Here is a 20568-nt window from a genome sequence, read left to right as displayed (position 1 = left end):
CCCACTTCAGTACTGACTGGCCGGCATGTGACTTAAGTATGGCTGAGCGAACGGGAAGCCCTGTTTTCCACATCCTATGGTCGATTGCGACATCAAATAACTAATTTCAATACATGACTTGTACTTTATTTCCTGGAGGACCTTAGGCTTAGCCTATGTATGTAAGATCACATGTGAAGCCTGACCCCCTGTTCTCTTGTAAGTACCTACGTATACGGAGTATACTCCATACATATACCTATTACAGTACCTACAGTACGAACTACATAACTTAGTTCCAATACCTCGCCTTCTCTTTCCCTTTCGCCTGTGTTGTCTCCGGTCGTTGGACATCTCTCTCCCCAGGCTGGCCTTCGTCGCCCTGGCTGCGATCTTCAGCGACAATATCACCCTGTTCCGACATATCACCCTGTTCGGACGTGGCTTCTACTTCCTTCTCATCAATTGCCAGTTCGGCCCATTTCTCCAGGAGCTGGCTCATCTCTACGTTGGCACTAGGGTCTTCTCTGACGATGGCGTAGTTGGGGTACTGGGAACTGAAGTTGAGATGGTCCGTATCTTCCCACCCGAGATCCTTGACGATTTCCTTCATCTCCTCCACCAGCGCCTTGCTGACGCCGCCCTCTTCCTTGTCCGCCGCCTTGGATTTCTCTTCGGCCGTCTTCAGCAGCATCTGCGTGATGCCTTTGACCATCTGCCATCGTGGGGAACTTCGGACGAGGACTCGCATGATCTGAAGAAGCATGTCCTCCTCATGTGCCGACTTCAGGTTGCCCGACAGAAGAAAACTGGCCGCCACGCTCCCAGTCTGAGGCATGAGCATGCTGAAGTAGGTTTGAGGAAACTTGTCGTACCACGTCTGGTAAAGCTGGGTGGTGTTGGCGGTGAGTTCGAAGCACATGTCCTTGCACTTTCTTCTTATCTCGTCCATCTGTTGAGCCGTCGGTTCCTTACCCTCCGACGTCACTTCGGCCTCGACATCGGAAGCAGTTGCATGCTGTCGTGCCGCCGAAGGTGGTGGGATGGTCCAGTTCCACATGAACAGACTGAAATGATACATGGTAAACCTGGCCTGCAGGTTAGGTACCTAATTTGGCAGCGCGGAGCAGGGTGAGGGAGGGTGGGAAATACGCCAAGTCTACCGTCTGGGGAACGACAACCAGGTCTGGCTGTCCCACTCGGAATTGTGAAGGCAAAGAGCTATACCACTGCTGCATTTGCGCTTCGATCCTCTGCGAAGCCTCGAATCTTTCAACAACACCCATGCTCGGAAAATCCGCGAACAGCAGGGTCTGGATGTCACTGGCAAACAAATATAGCTCACACATGTAATGGTACAGCTTGTGAAGAGGGAGCTGGATACGCTCACCATGCAGAGGATATCCCGTCCAGGGAGTCAAGTGACTGTTCCATTTTTCGGACGTGTAAGGGGCCTCTAAGGTCGGCTTCGGCAGCGAAGGAGCGGTCAGTAATCCAGTACCAAACCCGCTGTGGGCTGTCAGAACGACGGACACATTCGCGGATGTGCCTAGGTACTTACGTTGTATAGATGTGTGTAGCCCAGTCTACGATACTCAGAGACTTTTTGAATTCTTGGGAGATGAGCTCGGCATTCCTTGGGTTGCCGTAGTGTTTCATAAGTTGCGGGGCCATGACTTCAAGTTGCTTCAACGATGCCGCGCTTGCTCTGTCTTTACCAATAAAGGCTGTGCTGTTGGATCATATGTTAGGATGACTCGATGCATAACAACAGAGTTGCATTGACTTGCAGTAGAGTGAGGATGGTGAACCCTTGTATGTTGGTCAAAGTTGGTCTGGCACCTTCGAGAGCCCAAAGTCGATGAGCTTCGGTGTAAAACTGTAGTCCAAGTGTCTTTGGATCTCCCGGGGTAGCAAAGGCGGCAGGATGGACGGAAAACAGCTGAATAAGGAAATCAGTCCTAGAGACCGACCGGCGCTAGTTCGTGTCAACTCACACATCCTATGGCCAAGACCACATTGACCAAGAAAGGGGAGCAAAAGGGTGATCCCAGGTCTCCAGCTTTCATGGCTTCAAGAAACAGATTTTCGTCGAAATTATGGTAATAGAAGTGGAACCAGGTGAAGTAGCACGATATAAGGTGAGACACGAACGAGTCGTCCTCAGTGATCTTTGTCCATGGTGCAGCGGGGGCCGTGTATGGTGGTATATCAGTAAGTTCGCTGATTGCCAGCATCCGGCGGATACCGGCGCCCTCTTCTGGAGGCGGACTTGCGGAAAGGGCTTCGCGAGCCTCATTAGATGCCTGTCCCGGGTGATCATCCAGGAACTGGAGGATCTCTTCCAGGGGCGCATCCCGTCTGATCAGGTCAAGTAGTTGACGAGATTCCGATCTGGACGAATGCTTCAATGTAACCAGCAGTTTGTCCAAGGCCTGACTTCGGGCTTCAAGCTCCTCCAGCCTCCGCTTGCGTACTTCTTTCCGCCGACCGTCCTGCAAGGCATCGTAGATGCATGATCGGTTGTTCGCAGAGCAATTCCCACAGGGCTGGTTTCGATCGCACTGGAGATCTGGTCAGGACGTGTCGTTGTTGGAGGGCTTGTGCACATAGAGACTGAAGTCCCAGCTCTCATGCGTACCTTCCTCTTCGAGATCTTGCAGGCGTGGCAGGCAATGGACGCGTTCTTTCGGATGGTGGCATTTGAAGTGGTGGCAGAGACTGGTTGTGCGCTGCTGGTCCCAGCGAGATTGCGGGAGGGGTTAGAAGTGGCAGAGGCCTGGTTAGAAACTGCAGGGGTTGCAGCCGGAGCAAGTGGCCGAACCGGCCGCGACTGAGCCTGAGGCTGGTGCATGGAAAGATAGAAGACGTGAAAAGAAGGAAAGGCTAACGAAGAATAGGTTGAGTGGACGTCTTTGCTGGATACAGGCAGGAATCGATCGATCAAACTCTCAATCCGAATATCAATGTCCCCGGGGGGGGGGGGCAGATCTTGAAGGGACCCGAGAGAAAAGGAGTCGGCGTAGCATACACAGGCTGTAGATGGTACGTTGGCACTGGGCGAAGGAGGATGGCCGTGAAGATAAAGTTGGGAGACAGACGCTGCAAGTAAGTAGATGTCTCTGCCGAGGGAGAGACGCTGGTAGCAGAATCACACCGGCTGTTTGTATCCAGTCCACTCTGACTACCTAGTAGCCAACACACGTCGACTGTCACCATCACCATCACCATCACAGCAGTATTGCCTTGTTTGTCCTCCTCTCAGTTACGTGCTGCCTTACCTCTGCATGGACCTCCGGTCCTTGCCCGGCCTGCCTGCGCTTCGATGAGTAATGGGCGTCCTCAATATGCGCAATTGATGCTGACGGCCGTGTCTGGAAAGCCAGCTGGCAAAGGAATGACACTGTACCATCAACGATTGGGAGCGACGTCTCGCTTTGCTGCGGTGATCGACCATCGCTTCTGTCTAGCCCCGACGCTACTGTAACTCGTGGAGAAACAACTCCGCCCAGACTGGACAGTTCGACTGGATGCATACAGAGGACCAGGACTTAGGAGCCATTAGCCACACTTGTAGGTCCTTCCTAAAGTAGGTATCGCTGGTTGAATGAGCTCTGATTGACTAGCCACAGGGCTCCTGAGGCTATTCTTAGTCGCGCTGCCGTCGTCACATTCGGTATTCTATTACACCTCCTGCATCGGCACGCACCCAAACGTGACGAACCTCCCTCTTTGCAGGCACCAGGGCGTGGGATGTAACAAGAACGCAGTCAGTGGCAAGGAGCAAATACATTTGGGAATGCTTGTCTGTCACCTGAGGATCCTTCGTGTATACGACAGTTACAGTACGTGGCGTCACATACTCAACTTCACCAGGGTCTCCACCCATTTCCTCGCATCCACGCCAACTCCTTCATTTACCCCCTTTGCCGGGCTGGGCCCGGCACCATGGCCAGAGCCACTGACTTCTCGACTACGCGGCTGGTCGCGGAGAAGCCATTTCCCCGTGGAACTGAAACTCCGGGGATCCAAGCGTGCACCAGATGCATCTCTGCCGCCTGCGGCGCGGTCCTGTGCTGATCTTCTCACCAATATCGCTTCTTTTGCAGATACCTGGTCGGGTTCGCTCTGGACCCCTGCGTGGTCACTGTTTGAAGAGGTAAACATTTTCATCCATACCACCCACCAACCTCGTGCCGTCTTGACGGTTCTCTCGAGCTCTTCAGCCCCGGATCGGCCTATCCTCATACCGGCTTCTTTGTGCCGGGTCCCAGCCCAAATATTGAGGATGTGGGTATGCACATTCAATGCCTCTACCCTGGTCCAGGTGCTCTTCACGAGCGTTCTAGAGCTCGATGGTTTCGTTGCTACGGCAGTAGATGGGATCCCGATGGGGATTCCAAGCGTGTACCAAGAGCCAGAAACCGTGACAGGCTGCGTTTGCTGTGACGTCCGATGAAGCCCTTCGGCTGCCAGACTGCCAGGGAGAGGTATGTTAGGGATGGAGGTCCGGATTGTCATCTTCGCGGGATCGTAGACAAGGTCAAAAATCTCCAAAGAGTCTTTGTTGCTGGCCGTGCTTCTAGCAATGTCTTCACCCTCAAGCAAAGGAACAGATCCAGCCTCGAGTGCCTCCTTCACCCGTTCTCTCCATCTCTCCGGATCCGTACTCCTCAAAAGACTCTTCTGTAGGGGCCCAAGAGTGTGATGGATAGAACGATAAAAGGCTGGCATGCTGAGGTTTGGTGTGTGCAATTGGAACAAGAACACGAAGACAAACGGTTGATGAACGTACACAGCAACCCGGACCTTCTCGTGAGTGACAATCGGTTTAGATCCGTCCACGGATGCTGCGGCACTGGTTTTGACCTGGGTAGAATCAGCGTTCATGTCGACGTGGGACTTGTCAGCTTGCGATGTTGAATCGTCCATGGTCGATGTGGCTGACAGGTGGGAGAAGCGCGATGGAGACATTTCCGTTACCAACGTGCGAAGGAAGATACGGCTAGAGGTACTCGCTGGTGGGGATGACCGTGACCCATGCTCAGTGAGTTCCGAGTGGGGATCTACTGTTCCCTCGTCCGGTTCAGTCTCAAACTCGGTATTTTCCAAATCTCCCGACAAGCCGATTAGAAACTTCCCGATAGATTGTTCAAGCCGCTGAACGAAAAGGGGTTCTTCTTCGTCGCTTGCTTCCGGTGTAGGATCGAGCTCCTGTAGGGGTTGTGGAGCTGATGCATCCTCAGAATTGGGCTTATCCTCCGATTGTTGAGAATCTGTTGCGTTCGAGCGCATTGATGCCTTGTCTGTGGCGAACCCCTTGGGATTCAAGGTCCAACTGGATCCGTATCCAAGGCTGATATACTTCATCATCTTTTCTTTGGCGAACAGCGAAGATACTCTCTGGTCATCCTGATTCTCTTCTGTCAGGTCTAGAACCTCGCTGTTGTCATTCTTACCTGCGCCATCGGAGCTTACTTTGGTCGTTGCAGCCTCCAGGGATTGCTCGACCGCACTCACAATTGGAGCTGGAATGCCTGGTGGTGTGGCATTGTTCTCCATGGCCTTGCGTCGTAGGTCGGGCGCTCGTGCTTTAGGCGACCTGACTCTTGGATGCACCTCTTCGTGCCGCTGCCCCAGAGCACGATCCGATGATAATGGCGCAGTGCTGTCAGATCTCTGCTTACCAGCAACGTTCCGTCTGTTTCTGCGAGGTCTTGGTCGGGACACTGGATTTTCGCCTATCCCATAAGCTGCCTCCCCATGGGTATAGATGGCCTCCATCCACTGGGAGATTGTGATGAGCGCGCGTTTCGAAACTGCACCGATGCCGGAGAAAATTATCCCGTCCTGTGCCCTTGCATTATCACCGTTGCCCAGCCAGGGCTCCGGTTCTAAATGTGTAGAGATTTGAGGTGCCTCTCCGTCCTTTCGGTGTTTCTCATCAATTGGAGGAAGAGGCCCATCGCCGTATCTTCCCACGATGAGATCGAGCAGACCTTCAGTCCTACCTGCAAATCCTTCCAGAACCTCTCGCTCACCACTCCCCCAATCTTCCTCACCAACGCCAATACCAAGCTCGCCGCCTCCGGCAAGCTTGACTGCATCGTACAAGTCCACTGCAGGATTTCCGTGTAGAAGGACATCCCAGTTCCGAACGAACCAGGTCCAATACCGGTTCAATATGCTGCAGAAGAGATCTCTATTGCCATCATGGCTCTTCCACATTTCCGCTAAACAGGAATCATGGTGAAGCAAGAAACCACGATACCCTTGCGTCAGCTGGGCAAGGAGTAACTGAGCTGGCGCCACCTCTCGCGAGGAGTACTCAATGTCCGCTGCCGATGTGGTTCCGGTCGCTCGGGTGTCTTTGCCAATAGTTGCAGCTTTTCTGGTAGCTGGAGGGCTGCTAGCACTGGTATCAGGCAACTGGGTGAGATTGATGCCGGCGAGTAGCCACCATTGGGGTTCGACTTCTTTCAGTACAACTCGAGACTTTTCCGTTTCGATCGACTCGAGAGGCACTCCATTTGAGAAGGTTCTAGGACCGGCATTGCGAGTCAGGGCACTTATCTCATACGTTGATCGCGATGAAGCTCTCGGAAACCGAAGAGTTATGGGGACAACAGGTAAATGAGATAAGCTGCCTACCTACTTCACAAAATCTACCATACCCTGCGCAAGCCCAACTTGCCGTAACCGCTCATACTCCTCCACCGCCTCCTCATCGTTAGGAGTGGTATTTGGTTGCAATTGGCTCTTTCCCTGCGTATCTTGTTGCTTGCTCGTCGAGACTCTCTCCTTCCTGCGTCGCTCGCGCTCGACCTCCGACTTGGCGGAATAGTAAAAGACGATTTGATCGCGGACGGTGTCGTCGGTAGTGCCGAGCGAGGGATTGTATAAGGCAAGGTAGGAAACATGAGCTGGTACGATGCGCGGGGAGTTGCTATCGAGGGAGGACATCGTCACGGAGGGAATGGCGTTCCCAGTGCTTGCCAGTTGAGAGGGTCATCTCGAAACACCAAGTCGCGAGAACTATTCATCCGGTCATCGAAGACTCATCGTCCGGACTGCGCGAAAAACTGGTGCACGTTGCCAGGAGGAATGTCCGTCTAGTAACTTGTCCTAAAGTAATACTGCTATTAATTAGTATGGAGTACTCCGTAAACTGAATCATTTGGCAAGGGTCACATGATATGCCTTGGCTGCTTAGTCCCAAGCCTGACCTGAGGGCATATGTATGTACATGTAATTACTTGCTGCTTGTAGCAGACACCGAATGTCACATAGAGTGAAATGAGGCTCTGTGCAATGTGGAAGTTGAGTGGGTGATAACTAAAGTGGTGAGGCAGCCCGTTGGGAAGATCTATAATTCTAGTTTCACAATCCGAAGTATTGATAATAATGGTTGCTGGAGATGCCAAAGGTAACTAGGACTGCTCCACGACAATAGACTGTTGAAGAGCTCCCCATGTCTAAGACGCCTTTCAGAGAGTACGACAGGACAATACCCTTGAATGGAAACAAAGTGCACATTTTCATAGTTGAGTCTGTAGAATTGTCTAACCCGAGGAACGAAAGAGATTAAATGATGATCTAGAAGCCCAGCCTGAGGTCAAACGCCGTGAATGGATTTCCTATTTCGATGACTCGAAACATGTCTCGACTGTAGAACGCCGTCATGCTTGTAGTACCATCCCAGCTTGCCCATCCATAGCCTCTGTGCAATTCTTGCATTGCGTCAGCCATCAACCCATCCCTCGCTCGATAAGGAAACAAAACTAATGTATCAGTGCCAAAGTGCAGCACGATCAAGCCACCGAGCCGAACCTGCGTCGAAGCAAGAACAAAGGAATTTGCGGTTCTTTGATTGATATCTCGACCCGTCCGGCGATATCCTGGTATAAAAGTCGGGAACGTGTTTGGACCATATGTCTGCTACAAGAGAAACAGGTGGCTTGAATTACAAGATCAAGCATTTCTTGCTCTTTCCACTCTTCCGAGTCAACAGGGCCGCACGCGTGGCGGACTCAAACACCTCACGGACGCCCTGGCCGGTCTTGGCCGAGCATTCGAGGTACTTGTAGGCCCCGATCTTCTTGCGGACCTCCTCACCCTAGATAAGCCAAAGGTTAGTCCGTATCTATGGGCAGAAGTGGAAGGTGTGGATGTGTGAGCGAACGAACCTGCTCGGGTGTAACGGGCTTTTGGGATGTCTTTGCCAGCTCTTCAATGGTTTTGGGGTCGTGTCGCAGATCGCATTTGCACCCAACGAGGATGATGGGAAGACCTTGACAGAAGTGTAGGACTTCGGAAATCCACTATGGTAATGAGGTCAGCTCGCGATCCGATGACCACAATCGAGTTTTAGTCATGTACCTTCTCCTGGACGTTGTCGAGTGAATCGGGAGAGTCGATGGCGAAACAGATCAGGATGACGTGGGAGTCCGGGTACGATAGAGGACGGAGACGGTCGTAATCTTCCTGGCCTGCGGTATCCCACAGAGCGAGTTCCACGTGTTTTCCATCAACTTCGACATCGGCGACGTAGTTCTCGAAGACAGTTGGGACATAGACCTGTTGAGATGGGGGCTTAGTATTGCGTGCCTAGATCCCAGCTCCTACAATGTAGTGTGTATGATAGGGGTGATTATTCCAGTAGTTGAGATGGGAGAGGATAGGATGGCTGCGAACCTCAGGAAATGTGCCCTTGGAGAAGACGCTGGACACAGACGAAGATATTGTTAGCATTCGTGCTTGAAAAGGTAGAGCGGTTGATAGTAGGTCACTTACATCAACAAACAGGTCTTTCCGCAGGCACCATCTCCAACGATGACAAGCTTGCGTCGGATCTCAGCCATGGCGGCTGCTGCGGACCTTGTCAGGTGGGAGGAAGTAAAGATAGAAGGGGTACAGGGGTAAGAATAATGGGAGCGGCTTCTGCAAGAAAGATTGAGATTAGGATGGAGTGGATGGCAGGCGCAAAGGATGAAAGGTAGGAGGGAGTGTTAAACAGAACGGTATAAAGAGGTTGAGAGAGGATTGGCAGGAAAAGGCACCTTTTGGGGGCAGTAGAAGTAGTTTAGTGTGGATGGGCCCGACGCTCAGCGGATAGGTGGAAGGGACCAGGGACACGCAGACCTATACGTGTTGCAACCGACAGGAGTCTGAGATTCTGGCGGTGATGGATTGTAGGATTGCTTGTTCGGGTACTGAAGGCCGAGGAGTGATGGCTGGAGATAGGGTGAATAGATTTGTTGACTGATTATTGACTGACCGACCTGAACAAGCAATGCACAGATGAGCAGTGGTGGTGAGAGTCGCATGCGCAGATTCAGGTTTCGAGTTTCAGGCAAGGCAACACCGGAGCAACCAGCCCGGAACCAAGACTGGGGCGTGGTCAACTAGCATGACAACAGGCGTACGAGGCCTGTAGGAGGCCTGTAGTAGGCTGGATAAAGCCGGAGTAGCCTGGGGCGAGCGAAACACACTGCGCAGGGGGTCAGATATCAGTGCTGCTAGTCCCTTGTGTAGGCTTAGGGGCCATGCACTTGACGCATCATTCCCCGCCTGCGCCTGCGCCTGCTGGACTCTGCAGTAATTCCTCCAGAGGCCTTAGGAGCCTCCTAAGCCAGAGTGCCAGTGCACGCCTCAGGCCCCAAAACAATGGCTTCAGCTCTGCCTGTCCCATGCATTATATGCTCATTAACTTGATATACTATCACTGAACTGAGTGATACTGAACGTGGGTTGACAACCAAACCTCAGGCACTCACTTCGCCAATGAGAGGTGCCCTGCTCATCCCTTCTCTCTTTCACCACAAGTCTGATCAACGAAGGGCTCATAGGACGAGCGCGCCGACTACACACCAGAAATCGATCATTGAAAGAGTGACAAACAAATCAGGATCATTTATTCTACCTGCTTGCGTGACAATGGTGACAATAGCTGGACCAAACTCCAATCTTACATTGGGAGCCAGTTCTCTTGACCCGGAAGCTTCGCTGTTCTGCCTCCACGCTGCTACAGGCTGGAGAACATACCGCTATTAGTATGATGTCCACCGTACAGGAGGTTTCGCCCTTAAGAATGAATCGGGCGTTTTCTGCTCGGCTACCTTGCAGATTTGTTTCTGGAACTTGTCTGAAAAGTGAGGCATATGCGCAAGAGCCTAAACTACCCCGATTCGTGTCTGCCTGACGCCCGAGTTCTTTTCGAGATCTCATCTTCAGAATGTTGTCCTGAAGTATTCCGCTCGTTTCGCCAGAGCACTACGTTTTGACCCTAATCGCTAACACTGGCGCCGAGTTGGTCCAACCTTGTTCCCACTTTCACTGCCAGCCTCGTAGCTTCGAGTCAAGACGTTGGTCACTGTAACGTATCGTCTGATTGGACCATAAGAAAAATCTCCTTGCCCTTCGTTCTTGCAACTGACTGTAGGCAAGCAAGTCGAAAAGGCTTCTAGAAAGGTCATGGACAGAGATGAAACCGTGATGCTGTATGTTGCCCGTTTCAGACAGACGTTCAGCCCAGAGCTGCAATACCTCAAGACGGTCCGGAGCAGAGATCTACCGGGTGTCGGGCACGAAGCAATGCGGCCCGCCCGGAGGTGTCTAGCTTTACCATAATTCATTGAGACAACAACTTGAATCTCGGAGCAATCACTGACAAACAGATTGTATGCCTAAAGGAACAGGAAGAATAGACGCAATGGTTGTGTAGTATTAGTAGTTTGTATGGTAGAGGACTTGGCACCGACGAAGTTGTGGTGCAACGTGAAGTCAGGGTGCAGATGGCAACCATTGCGCTGACAGGCTGAGCGGGCCGCATCGGAGCTGTCATAGGGTTGCTCAAGCTGAAGATATGCTCTTTCACAAGCCGGACCTTAGGTGCCTGGTATCCTTTTCTCAGCACCATTTCATTCCTCGTCTTCTCTCTGTGAAATCCCATTTCTGCCCATGCGTTGACTCAGGCTCATAGCACCAGCCTTCTTGTGAAAATTGTTGACAAAATCTGCTCGCCCACCGTATTTAGAATTCCGTGCTCGAGCAGCAGCGTCTCGCACTCTCTCAGCATTCTCCCGTTCTGCAATTTCCGCTAGCCTCTGCTCTCGTTGCCTATCAAGCTCTGTGGCGTCTTGCTGCATGGCTGCTAGTTTCGCCGCTTTGGCAGCAGCATCTGTATCTGCGTTCGTTTGGTTACGACGTGGGCTTCGAGAACGTGGCCGCTCCGGCCTTGATGAGTGCCAGCTCTGAGTCTTCCGGACTCGATCGCCGTGTCCATTTCGTGGAGGGGAGGACGGTGACCGCGACCGCGACCGCGACCGCGGCCTCCGCCTGTCATCTATAGCAGGCGAGAGATGTCGTCGGTAAGGGGAGCGCGATCTAGACTGCGCATCACGTCGAGGGGGTGAAGGCAGAGAACGTGAGCGTGATCGAGACTGTGAGGGGGTGTATGATCTCCGCCGCCGGTGCCGGCTTCGCCCATTGCGATCCTCGTCATCTGTGTCACGATAAGAACGAGACTTTTCATGCCTGCCACGATCACGATCGTCGCGGTGTCGGTGATGGTGGTGGTGGTGGTGCTTCCTGCGTTTCCGCTCCCGCTCACGCTCACTCTCGTGGTCGTCTTTCCCGGCTGCCTTTAGCAACATTCGCCGCTTGACCGGATCGTTCATCATGGCCTCATAGGCCGCCTGCTCCTGCTTTTTGATTGCGAGCATCGGATCCTCTCGAATCTTAGCAGCCATATCCCTAGCAGTGTTCACATTTTGCACAGCCATGAAAGAGTCCTCCTTGGCCGACTTCTCCAACTTTTGATTCTCAGTGCCCTTCAAGAGGCCATCTATCCGCCTTTTACCTAGGAGATAGCCTTCCATCTCCTCAGTCGTGCCGGCTTGCCCATCAGATGGACCCGAATACATCCAGTCGACGCGAGTCTGTCTCTTTTTCCCACCAGCTGCTTCTTGTAGCTCTTCGAGTTCTTGGATTTGTCTTTCCTCGGCCCTCTCTTTCCTAATCTGTTCGATCTTCTTGCGCTCTTCCAGCGCTTTGTTTTCCTCCTCCCAGACTTTCTTCTGGTTGGTCATGAGCGACGGGTGCCATGATTTCTTGAGGTTGAGATCGCCACCCATCTTGACGGCTCAAGGAGGGAATCGCGGGAGCGTGGATGATAGAGGCGAAAGTAAGTGCGGCAGGCCTGGTGAAGAGTTTGACGAAGAACATGTAACGTGTAAGATCGATGTCAGCCGCTGAAACGGGGACTGTTGGTAACGAGGCCGTAAATTTCTCAGTGGCGGGGAGTGAGAGTTGATCCTGGTGCCAGTGTGGAACAAGGCTGTTCTCCGCACTGGTTCCGGCGCATCTGTCTACCCCGATCAGGCGTACATACTCCTCTGCCACAGCAACTCGCCCAACTCACCCACCGGCCATTCAGTAGTTACCGCATATGCCTATCTTCCATTCTGCACGACAAATCGAGTCTTCCATTTACTGATAGACTCTTCCTGCGGCAGCTGGTACTGCTGTCCCGTTCATCACCGCCCCGAATTCAACAATTCTGCTCCTGCTCCAGAGCCACCACATTCAATATGTCGGACGACGATGATTTCATGCAAGACTCCGATCAGGAGCAGTACGTTCAATCTGGACGCTATATAGCACCAATGTACATATCACTGATATAATTTCACACAGATACGACTTTGAATATGAAGACGATGACGAGGCAGAGAGCGGCGACGTAGACATTGAGAACAAATACTACAACGCCAAACAACTGAAAGTGGACAACCCGGAAGAGGCAGTACAGGAGTTTCTAGGGGTGCCAGAGCTAGAACCAGAGAAAGGCGACTGGGGCTTCAAGGGACTCAAGCAAGCCATCAAACTGGAATTCGCGCTCGGCCGTTACGAGGACGCCGTCAGACATTACAAAGAACTCCTCACGTACGTTAAGTCCGCGGTGACGAGAAACTATTCAGAAAAGTCGATCAACAACATGCTGGATTACATTGAGAAGGTTGCCACTGAGCAGAGGGCGTACAAGTGTATGGAGGAGTTCTACTCCCTGACTCTTCAAACCTTCCAGAGCACCAACAACGAGAGACTGGCGTTGAAGACAAATCTCAAGTTGGCCAAACTCTATCTCGACAAGAAAGACTACGCCCAGCTCACAAACAAGGTGCGGGAAATCCACCAGGCATGTCAAAAAGAGGATGGAACCGACGACCCAGGCAAAGGGACCTATTCTTTGGAGGCATACGCGCTCGAGATCCAGATGTACGCGGAGATGAAGAACAACAAGCGTCTCAAAACTCTCTACCAGAAGGCTCTGACAGTCCGCTCTGCAGTTCCACATCCCAAGGTACAAGGCATTATCCGTGAATGTGGAGGCAAAATGCACATGAGCGAAGAAAACTGGAAGGAGGCCCAAAGCGACTTTTTCGAGTCCTTCAAGAACTATGATGAAGCGGGCTCAATGCAAAGAATCCAAGTACTGAAGTATCTCGTGCTAACCACAATGTTAATGAGGTCGACCATCAACCCGTTCGACTCACAAGAGACCAAACCTTACAGGAACGACCCTCGCATATCTGCTATGACGGATCTTGTGGATGCATACCAACGCGATGATATTCACCAATACGAATCCATACTGAAGGAGAACCAAGACCTGCTCGCGGATCCGTTCATCGCTGAGAACATTGACGAGGTCAGCCGCAATATGCGCACCAAGGCCGTCTCTAAGCTGATTGCCCCGTATTCCCGCTTCACCCTCGAGTTCATCTCCAAGCACATCAAGATCCCTGTGAGCGAAGTCGAAGACATACTAGGTGTGTTGATTGTGGACAAGAAGCTCAATGCGAAAATCAACCAAGAAAATGGCACGGTCGTGGTGGAAACTGGGGCTAGTGCCACAGATCATCTCTCACGGCTGCGTGACTGGGCGTCTGCGGTAGAAACCCTGTCGTCGGCCGTGCTGAACGATGGAGAAGGATTCAAGCTTGAAGACAGCCAGGGTCCAGGGGCATTTGGTGGAATGATGGGTTTTCCCTTGGCATTTGAGACCGGCAATGCCATCCCGACTCGCGGTCTAGGCCGCAGGGGTCTTGGTCGGGGTGGTCGAGGGGGGGGCAAGCTACTCGTAACCTCTTGAAAGGCGGTCAAGAGGCGAAGCTTGAAGTTGTCAAAGCCTTCTGCAACAATGTCCTCACTCCGGCACTGCCGCCCCTGGGTATTAGCTTTGAGCCGACGCACGCCCTCGGTCGACATATAATAGGACCGGCCGGATCAGACCCGGAATGCATTCTTATGTCAAATTATGACAGGAACGCCCGACAGTAGTCTGAGAAGACTGCAAGCTGCATGGTCCGTTACGCGCAGGGATTCTGACCCAAGGCAAAGGCTCGGTGTCTGGAAATGGAAGTTGATGAACATGATACTGGAAAGGCATCCCGCTCCCGCTCCCCTTGGTGCAGGATGTGCTTGAGGCGGAGGATGCCGCCGGGCCTGCGCCATGACTGGACCATCATGACAAGATGGTTACGAGGCGTCGTAGCTAGGGGGCTAGAGTAGTAGCGAAACTAGCTGCCGCTCATTCAAACCTTGGACGTCGGTTAGCCGAGAGGTTTCTCGCTTGCTTTCCCTCGACCTCCGCACTTGACTGACCTCACACCTCGAGTAGCAGGTTTCACTCCTGGCACCATGACCGCCGCGGCTGATGCTGTTGCCTGGTTCTGCGTTGGCGTAGTCCGTAGGCAGGGAAGAGAGACATAGTTGATTGGCGATTCTTCAGTATCCTCGTCTCCCCGCCTCCCAGATATGATGTGCTATTTATCCTTGCAGTTTTCCTGGCTCCCAATAGGTTCGACGAACAGGGCACCACGGTCTAGGCCGGCCAGCTGATTGCTGACACTGTAATGGTGGAAGTAACTTCCCAGCGGTGCCGCGCTTCCTCCGTTCCCGTAAAACGATACAACCGCAACCAGCGACCAGCAAGACGGGCTTGTATTCACCCCCTCTAATTTTCCTGGGGTGTGTATCTAGATCGGCGGCAAATCTTTCCATGATTCTGCGGCGGGGGCTCCCTGATGGCAGCCATCGATGCTTGCTGTATCCACCAGGTAGACCCATGACTCGCGAGAGACATGGCTTTGTCGGCGATAAATGCAACAGGTAGGCAAGAATGGCTGGGGATCGAATAGTTACTCAGGACAATCACTTCGCAAGCAATGCAATAGGATGTGAACTATTGCATATTGGGCAAGCGGGCTATTTTCGCCAGCCGTCGTCAGGTCCAAGCTAAACCAGGTGGAACTTGTTGAAGATAGGAAAATGCCCATGTCAACAAATGCTCAGCGAATGGTCTCAATGCGGATGGAGCTTGCGAGCCAACAAGGGTTGCTCGGTCCTTACGGTGAGTGTCAAAGAGCCAGTGAAATGGCCCACGACGAGGTGGGAGTATATCACCGCAAGTAGCGCTCTTTTGCTGACCGGGGCTGCCTTGTCTTACTCTTGACACCGATCTGAGGCATGAGTGTGATCGATCAGAAGCTCAGTGACCCACAGTTACAGGGATTTGCAAGTTTTAAGAGGAGGAGAAGGGTCGGAAAGGGTTAGAGATTGCCTGAAGAAAGACCAGGGCAGCGTAAACGATGCAAGGATTCGCCAGCAGTGCACCGGAGCAAGCTCGTCGAGAATCAGGCTCAAGTTCTCGGGGTTTGGTGACGAAGACATGGTCCAGAGAGTCTGTATGGTGCCTCATGCCGGCAAGTGCTGTGGCTCCTAGAGTACGGAGTATGCTATTGCCAAAGCTTGGGAAATGCGGTTGTCTTAACAACTTTTGAATGCTTGTTTGTTCCTATTTGATAGCGTACCGGCAAGGCCCGGCGAGGGTGCTATCTCGACTAATTCAGGATCGTAGGAGACAAGCCCAGTGATTGGATGGATGCGTACGGAGTATGCGTTTTCTGGTTCCCCGGCCACAGACCCTGAATCACTAGCGATGTGCGGCAATATCTCAGGGCCGAGAGGGCGAGCGACAGGGCTGCCACCTGGACGGACTCGAAAGCAGCTGGGGGCTGGCGCTTGACATAAAAGGGCGTGGCCGACGTGTGACCATGGAGGGAAAGCCCATGGTGGAAGCTTCACAGATCTTCCGATCAGTCAGCGGGAAATGGCTAGGAATGCCTCACGGGCCGCAGCTGGACACTCTTTTGGCACTCGTACAGTACTCCAGTAGACACACTGAGGTAGTGGTGATGGTGGTGATAGTAGTAGTAGTAGTTAGGTGGTAGTATTGTTGTATGTAGTGTAGTACAATTAATCGTCAAATCCGTAGTTAAGAGAGACGCCTCGAGACGCCTCAACGACGCCTGAGCCTGCGCCCGCAGGCTCCACCTCGACCTCGTCGCTCCATCCCTCAATTCGATCGTGTCCCATCCATCTCCGGCTTCTCTGCCACTCACTCTCCGGTCAACCTCAACTCTTGCTCCCCTCCTCTAGCCTTAGGCCCCATCGATCTCTCTCCAGACTCCCACCGCCATACCGACTCCCTTATCCTTTTCCTCCCCACGTTCTGCGATCGCACTGGCCCCTGCCCGATGCCATGCCAACAGCCTCTGCCGATTGGAAGCTTCTTTGAGCTCTTCTGGGCGGTCACGACTCCTCCACCACGCCCTGTCCCGTCATCCTCCAGCCCGAGACCAGGGTGGAAAGAGTCCACCCGCATTGGCGCAGCTGAACCAACGGCCCTCGTTAAAAGCTTCCGCTTGCTGCTCTGTGCAAAACCTTACTTGTGATATTCACTCCAGCTGCCGTCCTCCCAGGCCTTAAATCCTCTAGCCTGTGGGTGGCTGAAAGTCCAGCTACCGCGCGTGATCTTCCGTTGCTCCTCGCCTCTCTGTCTCTTGTCAACTGTGCATGTCTTCGACGGAAACGGGCCAACTCTCAGGTATCTAGAAAGGCTCAAGAGTGATTTGATCGAGTTGAAATCGTCCAGCCTCAGTCTACACTCATGAAATCAACTTATCAACGACTATCCAAATTACTTCTCTGAAAACTCTCAACTCGGCTGTCTGAGTTCGCGGGATTGAGGACCACGTTCAACACTTCGCTTCAGTGATCATCATCAGGAGATGACATTTGGCTTGTATTCGCCTCCTCTCTACAGTCCTTACGGTCCTCCTTCAGCCCAGCAACACCAATACAGTTGGATTTCAGAGAGCCAGCCGTACTATCCTCCTCCTTACGACTGTCTCCCAAATCAGAAGAACAGCAATTTCTGCTATCAAAACTACGGGTATTTCACACCGCCCGCAACCAACCACGCAAACTCCACCATGGCAACTCCGGACGCCGACGAAATGGAACGATTCCAGCAGTTGTCGGATCAGTATCAAGCAGAACTTCCCGTACGCCATTCCTGAATACCATCCAGAAGCTGGACTAAACGCGTAGTAGGGACCATTAGTCGGAGAAAAGAAGCCTCTGTCTGAGCTTGTAACTGAATATGCTCAAGCTGACAATACCTATGTTGTCAAAACCAACGTATGATCCTATCCACTTCGGCCATATCTAGCTAACACTTCGCAGACTCTTGCTGTGACCCACTCTGCATATCGTCCGATAAAAGGTGACGGACAATGTGGATGGCGTGGTATGAAGCATTTATCCAAAAGCCCTTAGCAATCAACTGATGATGGGATCATGCAGGTGCAGTCTTTGGCTACTTTGAGATTCTCCTCCGATCTGGGACCATTGGCCTGATCGACCAGGAGTTGGTCCGCCTACAGAGCTTTGAACCGACAATGAGAGCGGTCGGTGTCGACTATGATATCATCATGGATATGTTTGACTACACATGGGAGCTTTTTAGCGCCATCAAGGCCGCCGCCGAACGCGGTGACAAAAGCGACCATGTTCTTCTGGAGATCATGAACGACGGCCCCAAATCTGATTCGATTGTTTATCACTTCAAGATGATGACAAGCTCCTTCATGCGATCCAATCCCGACCGCTATGAAGCTTTCCTCGAGATGCCCGTCAGCCAATATTGCTTGACAAGAATTGATCCGGCAAATCAAGAGATTGACCACATTGGTTTGCAAGCTTTGACCGATGCAGTTATTGCTCCTGCGTATATCGCATTGGAAGTCTCATATCTGGACCGGAGCACCGGCAGCGAGGTTACTCCTCACCCGTTCGTCCTGAACTCGCAGAATTGGCCAACTATTCGCTTGATCTATCGTCCAGGTCATTACGACATCATCTATAAAGATGATGACAAACCGATCCAGGTTTTCCTTCAGACTGACACACCTCTATATGTCGCACCACTTGGCAGTGAACTGTTCAAAGGTGATGCGGACGCCATGGAACTGTACTTCACGATGTTTCCCAATATGCCCTCCCAAGGTCAAACAGATCCGCAAATCGGTCCGTCAGGCAATATGTTCCCATTACAGTTTGGGCGTCCACAAGCACCACAAGCACCACAAGCACCTCCATTCTCCACAGATACCGGTGTTGCGCAGCAGCCATACCTTCCGCAAGTCTCTCAAACCGCACCACGGCCGCGACCACTATTACCCCTCAGAGCACAATCACTGCCGTACCAAACGCACCAAACCCCAATGAGTCCCTCACATCCGCGGGTGTCGCCCTCAACCATATCTCAATCGCCTTCTCCAAACACCCCTGGTCCTGGGATAACAAATCTAGGCGCGGTACCTCACGGAGGCACAGACTTCCAGATTCGATACAATGAGATGTGTCACGTCTACAATAGTCGGCATCGTGAGAGTCTTCCCTTGGATCCAGGATCGTGCAGCAAGTATGTTTTCCTGCTGAAGTCCAGCTTGCTCTCCCTCCTCGCTCCCAGTTTTTCACTGACTATGCCATTTCCAGCTTCACTCAAAGTCCTGCCAATTTCCTGAACCCGGAATTCCAACCGCTGATATGGAAGGCGGAGGAACAATACCACAAACGCGAATGACCAAACGGGGAGCAACGTGGCAAGCCACCTTGAACCTCTTGACTGTAACGAGCCCTATACCGGGCCGTACACCCGGTGCGAGGCATCGTTCCATTATCCAGCTCCATATACCAGATGGTTGATGCAGTTTTTGACGCAGATTGGTGTGCCTGCAAGAAATTCTTCCTTGTTATGTGGTTTTTGGGCGACTCGGAGCAGTGGATTCCTTAGTGAAAGGCACGAAGGCGTTAAGAGATGAACCAGTCACTACCGCGTTACGGATTTTCTTTTTCAGCACTCAAAAGCACTTCCGAGAGTGGCTATAGGGCATGATAGAGACGGTGGATGGCGTCCACGTTGAGATCTTCAAAAGGTGGCTGAACGTTATCAAGTCATCAAGTCGCTTGTTGTTCGGCGAGGGATGGGAAAACTGAAGAAAATCTTGCGAAGGCAGAAAAGGCGTCTGTTCAGATGACGGCCGGAGTTACGATTTAATTTGAGTTTCAATTCGACTGTGTTTCTGTTCTATCGCATCTCATCCCGAATGGCCGTGACCAGCATTGCAACCGCATGTTCGCATAACTACCATAGCCGCAAGACATGGACAGAGCGAACTTACGGTGACAGTAATGGTCGAGCTGGAGCGTGTCTATGGCAGGCATTTCGGGCGGATAGTGACACTCTGTAACCTTCCGCACAACACAGGGACAGAGCGAGCTTATGGTGACAGTAGTGGACGCGACTGGAGCGTGTCTATAGCAGGTAGGTGGCAGGCATGTCGGGCAGATACCTAGTGACACTTTGTATCCTTCATGCTTACCGCACCACTTTCCTTCCGTACAGTGCCTCTCAGGGGGGAGGGGGTACCGGCAGAAAGCCGAGCCAATTCACCGCATCCGAAAAATCGACTGCATATGTATTGAAGTCGGCGAATTCCCTCTCAATAACGCAAAGACCCCCAGGGCCTGATGGCCAGTCGATCCTGGGCGAAACCAACCCGACGACAAAAGCTCGAGTTCGAATCTCAGTCGATCCCACACCACACACACACCGTTTGTGTTGCGATTCATAACCCTGCGAACCCGGGTTGACGCCAACCACCAACCAGCGATGACAGAAATAATAACAATAACAATGACAACGACAACGGCTCGAATTGAGCTGCACTGAACCCTGCGAACCCGGGTTGACATCAACACCAACTCCAACACCAACACCAACACCAACAATGACACCAATACCTCGACAACGGAAAAACCCTGCGAACCCGGGTTTCACTTCCCACAACCCCCATATCAAATCCGATCTGATCTGGGGCTTGTGGAAAAAGTTTTTGTTTTTTGGCCTATCCCATTCCGTTTTTGGGTCGGTTGTTTCCACGGATTCAATCACGATCGGGGTTGTGGAAAAGGTTTTTGGCCCATCCCATCCTATTTTTTTGAGGTCGATTGTTTCCAGAGTTCGATCACGATCGAGTTTGTGGACTTGGACTTGGACTTGGGGTGGGTGAGGCAGAAGGGAAGAGAAGAAGACAAGAGAAGAAGACAAGAGAAGAAGACAAGAGAAGAAGACAAGAGAAGAAGACAAGAGAAGAAGACAAGAGAAGAAGACAAGAG

The 20568-nt window shown here is 52.2% G+C and overlaps 6 protein-coding genes across 6 annotated transcripts; 2 read left to right on the top strand and 4 right to left on the bottom strand.

Annotated features, from left to right (window-relative positions):
* Nucleotides 1–271: 271 nt before the first annotated feature.
* On the bottom strand, nt 272–2833 carry A1O3_09877 (uncharacterized protein; the record flags this gene model as incomplete). The annotated part of the gene is made up of 6 exons (XM_007739969.1): nt 272–1067; nt 1132–1488; nt 1541–1711; nt 1791–1921; nt 1977–2543; nt 2621–2833. The coding sequence occupies 6 exons, from the start codon at nt 2831–2833 to the stop codon at nt 272–274; spliced, it is 2235 nt and encodes a 744-aa protein (XP_007738159.1).
* Nucleotides 2834–3834: 1001 nt separating this feature from the next.
* Nucleotides 3835–6942, bottom strand: A1O3_09876 (uncharacterized protein; the record flags this gene model as incomplete). Its single annotated transcript, XM_007739968.1, has 2 exons — nt 3835–6520; nt 6635–6942. The coding sequence occupies 2 exons, from the start codon at nt 6940–6942 to the stop codon at nt 3835–3837; spliced, it is 2994 nt and encodes a 997-aa protein (XP_007738158.1).
* Nucleotides 6943–7942: 1000 nt separating this feature from the next.
* A1O3_09875 (GTP-binding protein rhoA) lies at nt 7943–8840 on the bottom strand (the record flags this gene model as incomplete). The annotated part of the gene is made up of 5 exons (XM_007739967.1): nt 7943–8095; nt 8166–8300; nt 8359–8556; nt 8605–8701; nt 8773–8840. The coding sequence occupies 5 exons, from the start codon at nt 8838–8840 to the stop codon at nt 7943–7945; spliced, it is 651 nt and encodes a 216-aa protein (XP_007738157.1).
* A 2058-nt stretch (nt 8841–10898) lies between these two features.
* Nucleotides 10899–12113, bottom strand: A1O3_09874 (uncharacterized protein; the record flags this gene model as incomplete). Its single annotated transcript, XM_007739966.1, has 1 exon — nt 10899–12113. One exon carries the CDS (start codon nt 12111–12113, stop codon nt 10899–10901), a length of 1215 nt encoding a protein of 404 aa, XP_007738156.1.
* Nucleotides 12114–12569: 456 nt separating this feature from the next.
* A1O3_09873 (COP9 signalosome complex subunit 2) lies at nt 12570–14134 on the top strand (the record flags this gene model as incomplete). Its single annotated transcript, XM_007739965.1, has 2 exons — nt 12570–12613; nt 12676–14134. The coding sequence occupies 2 exons, from the start codon at nt 12570–12572 to the stop codon at nt 14132–14134; spliced, it is 1503 nt and encodes a 500-aa protein (XP_007738155.1).
* Nucleotides 14135–17318: 3184 nt separating this feature from the next.
* Nucleotides 17319–18973, top strand: A1O3_09872 (uncharacterized protein; the record flags this gene model as incomplete). The annotated part of the gene is made up of 5 exons (XM_007739964.1): nt 17319–17390; nt 17440–17526; nt 17572–17635; nt 17692–18811; nt 18886–18973. 5 exons carry the CDS (start codon nt 17319–17321, stop codon nt 18971–18973), a joined length of 1431 nt encoding a protein of 476 aa, XP_007738154.1.
* Between the last annotated feature and the right edge of the window lie 1595 nt (nt 18974–20568).

Source organism: Capronia epimyces (assembly GCF_000585565.1).
Source record: "Capronia epimyces CBS 606.96 chromosome Unknown aczIQ-supercont1.10, whole genome shotgun sequence".
NCBI lineage: Eukaryota > Fungi > Ascomycota > Eurotiomycetes > Chaetothyriales > Herpotrichiellaceae > Capronia > Capronia epimyces.
This window is presented reverse-complemented; position numbering and strand designations above follow the sequence as displayed.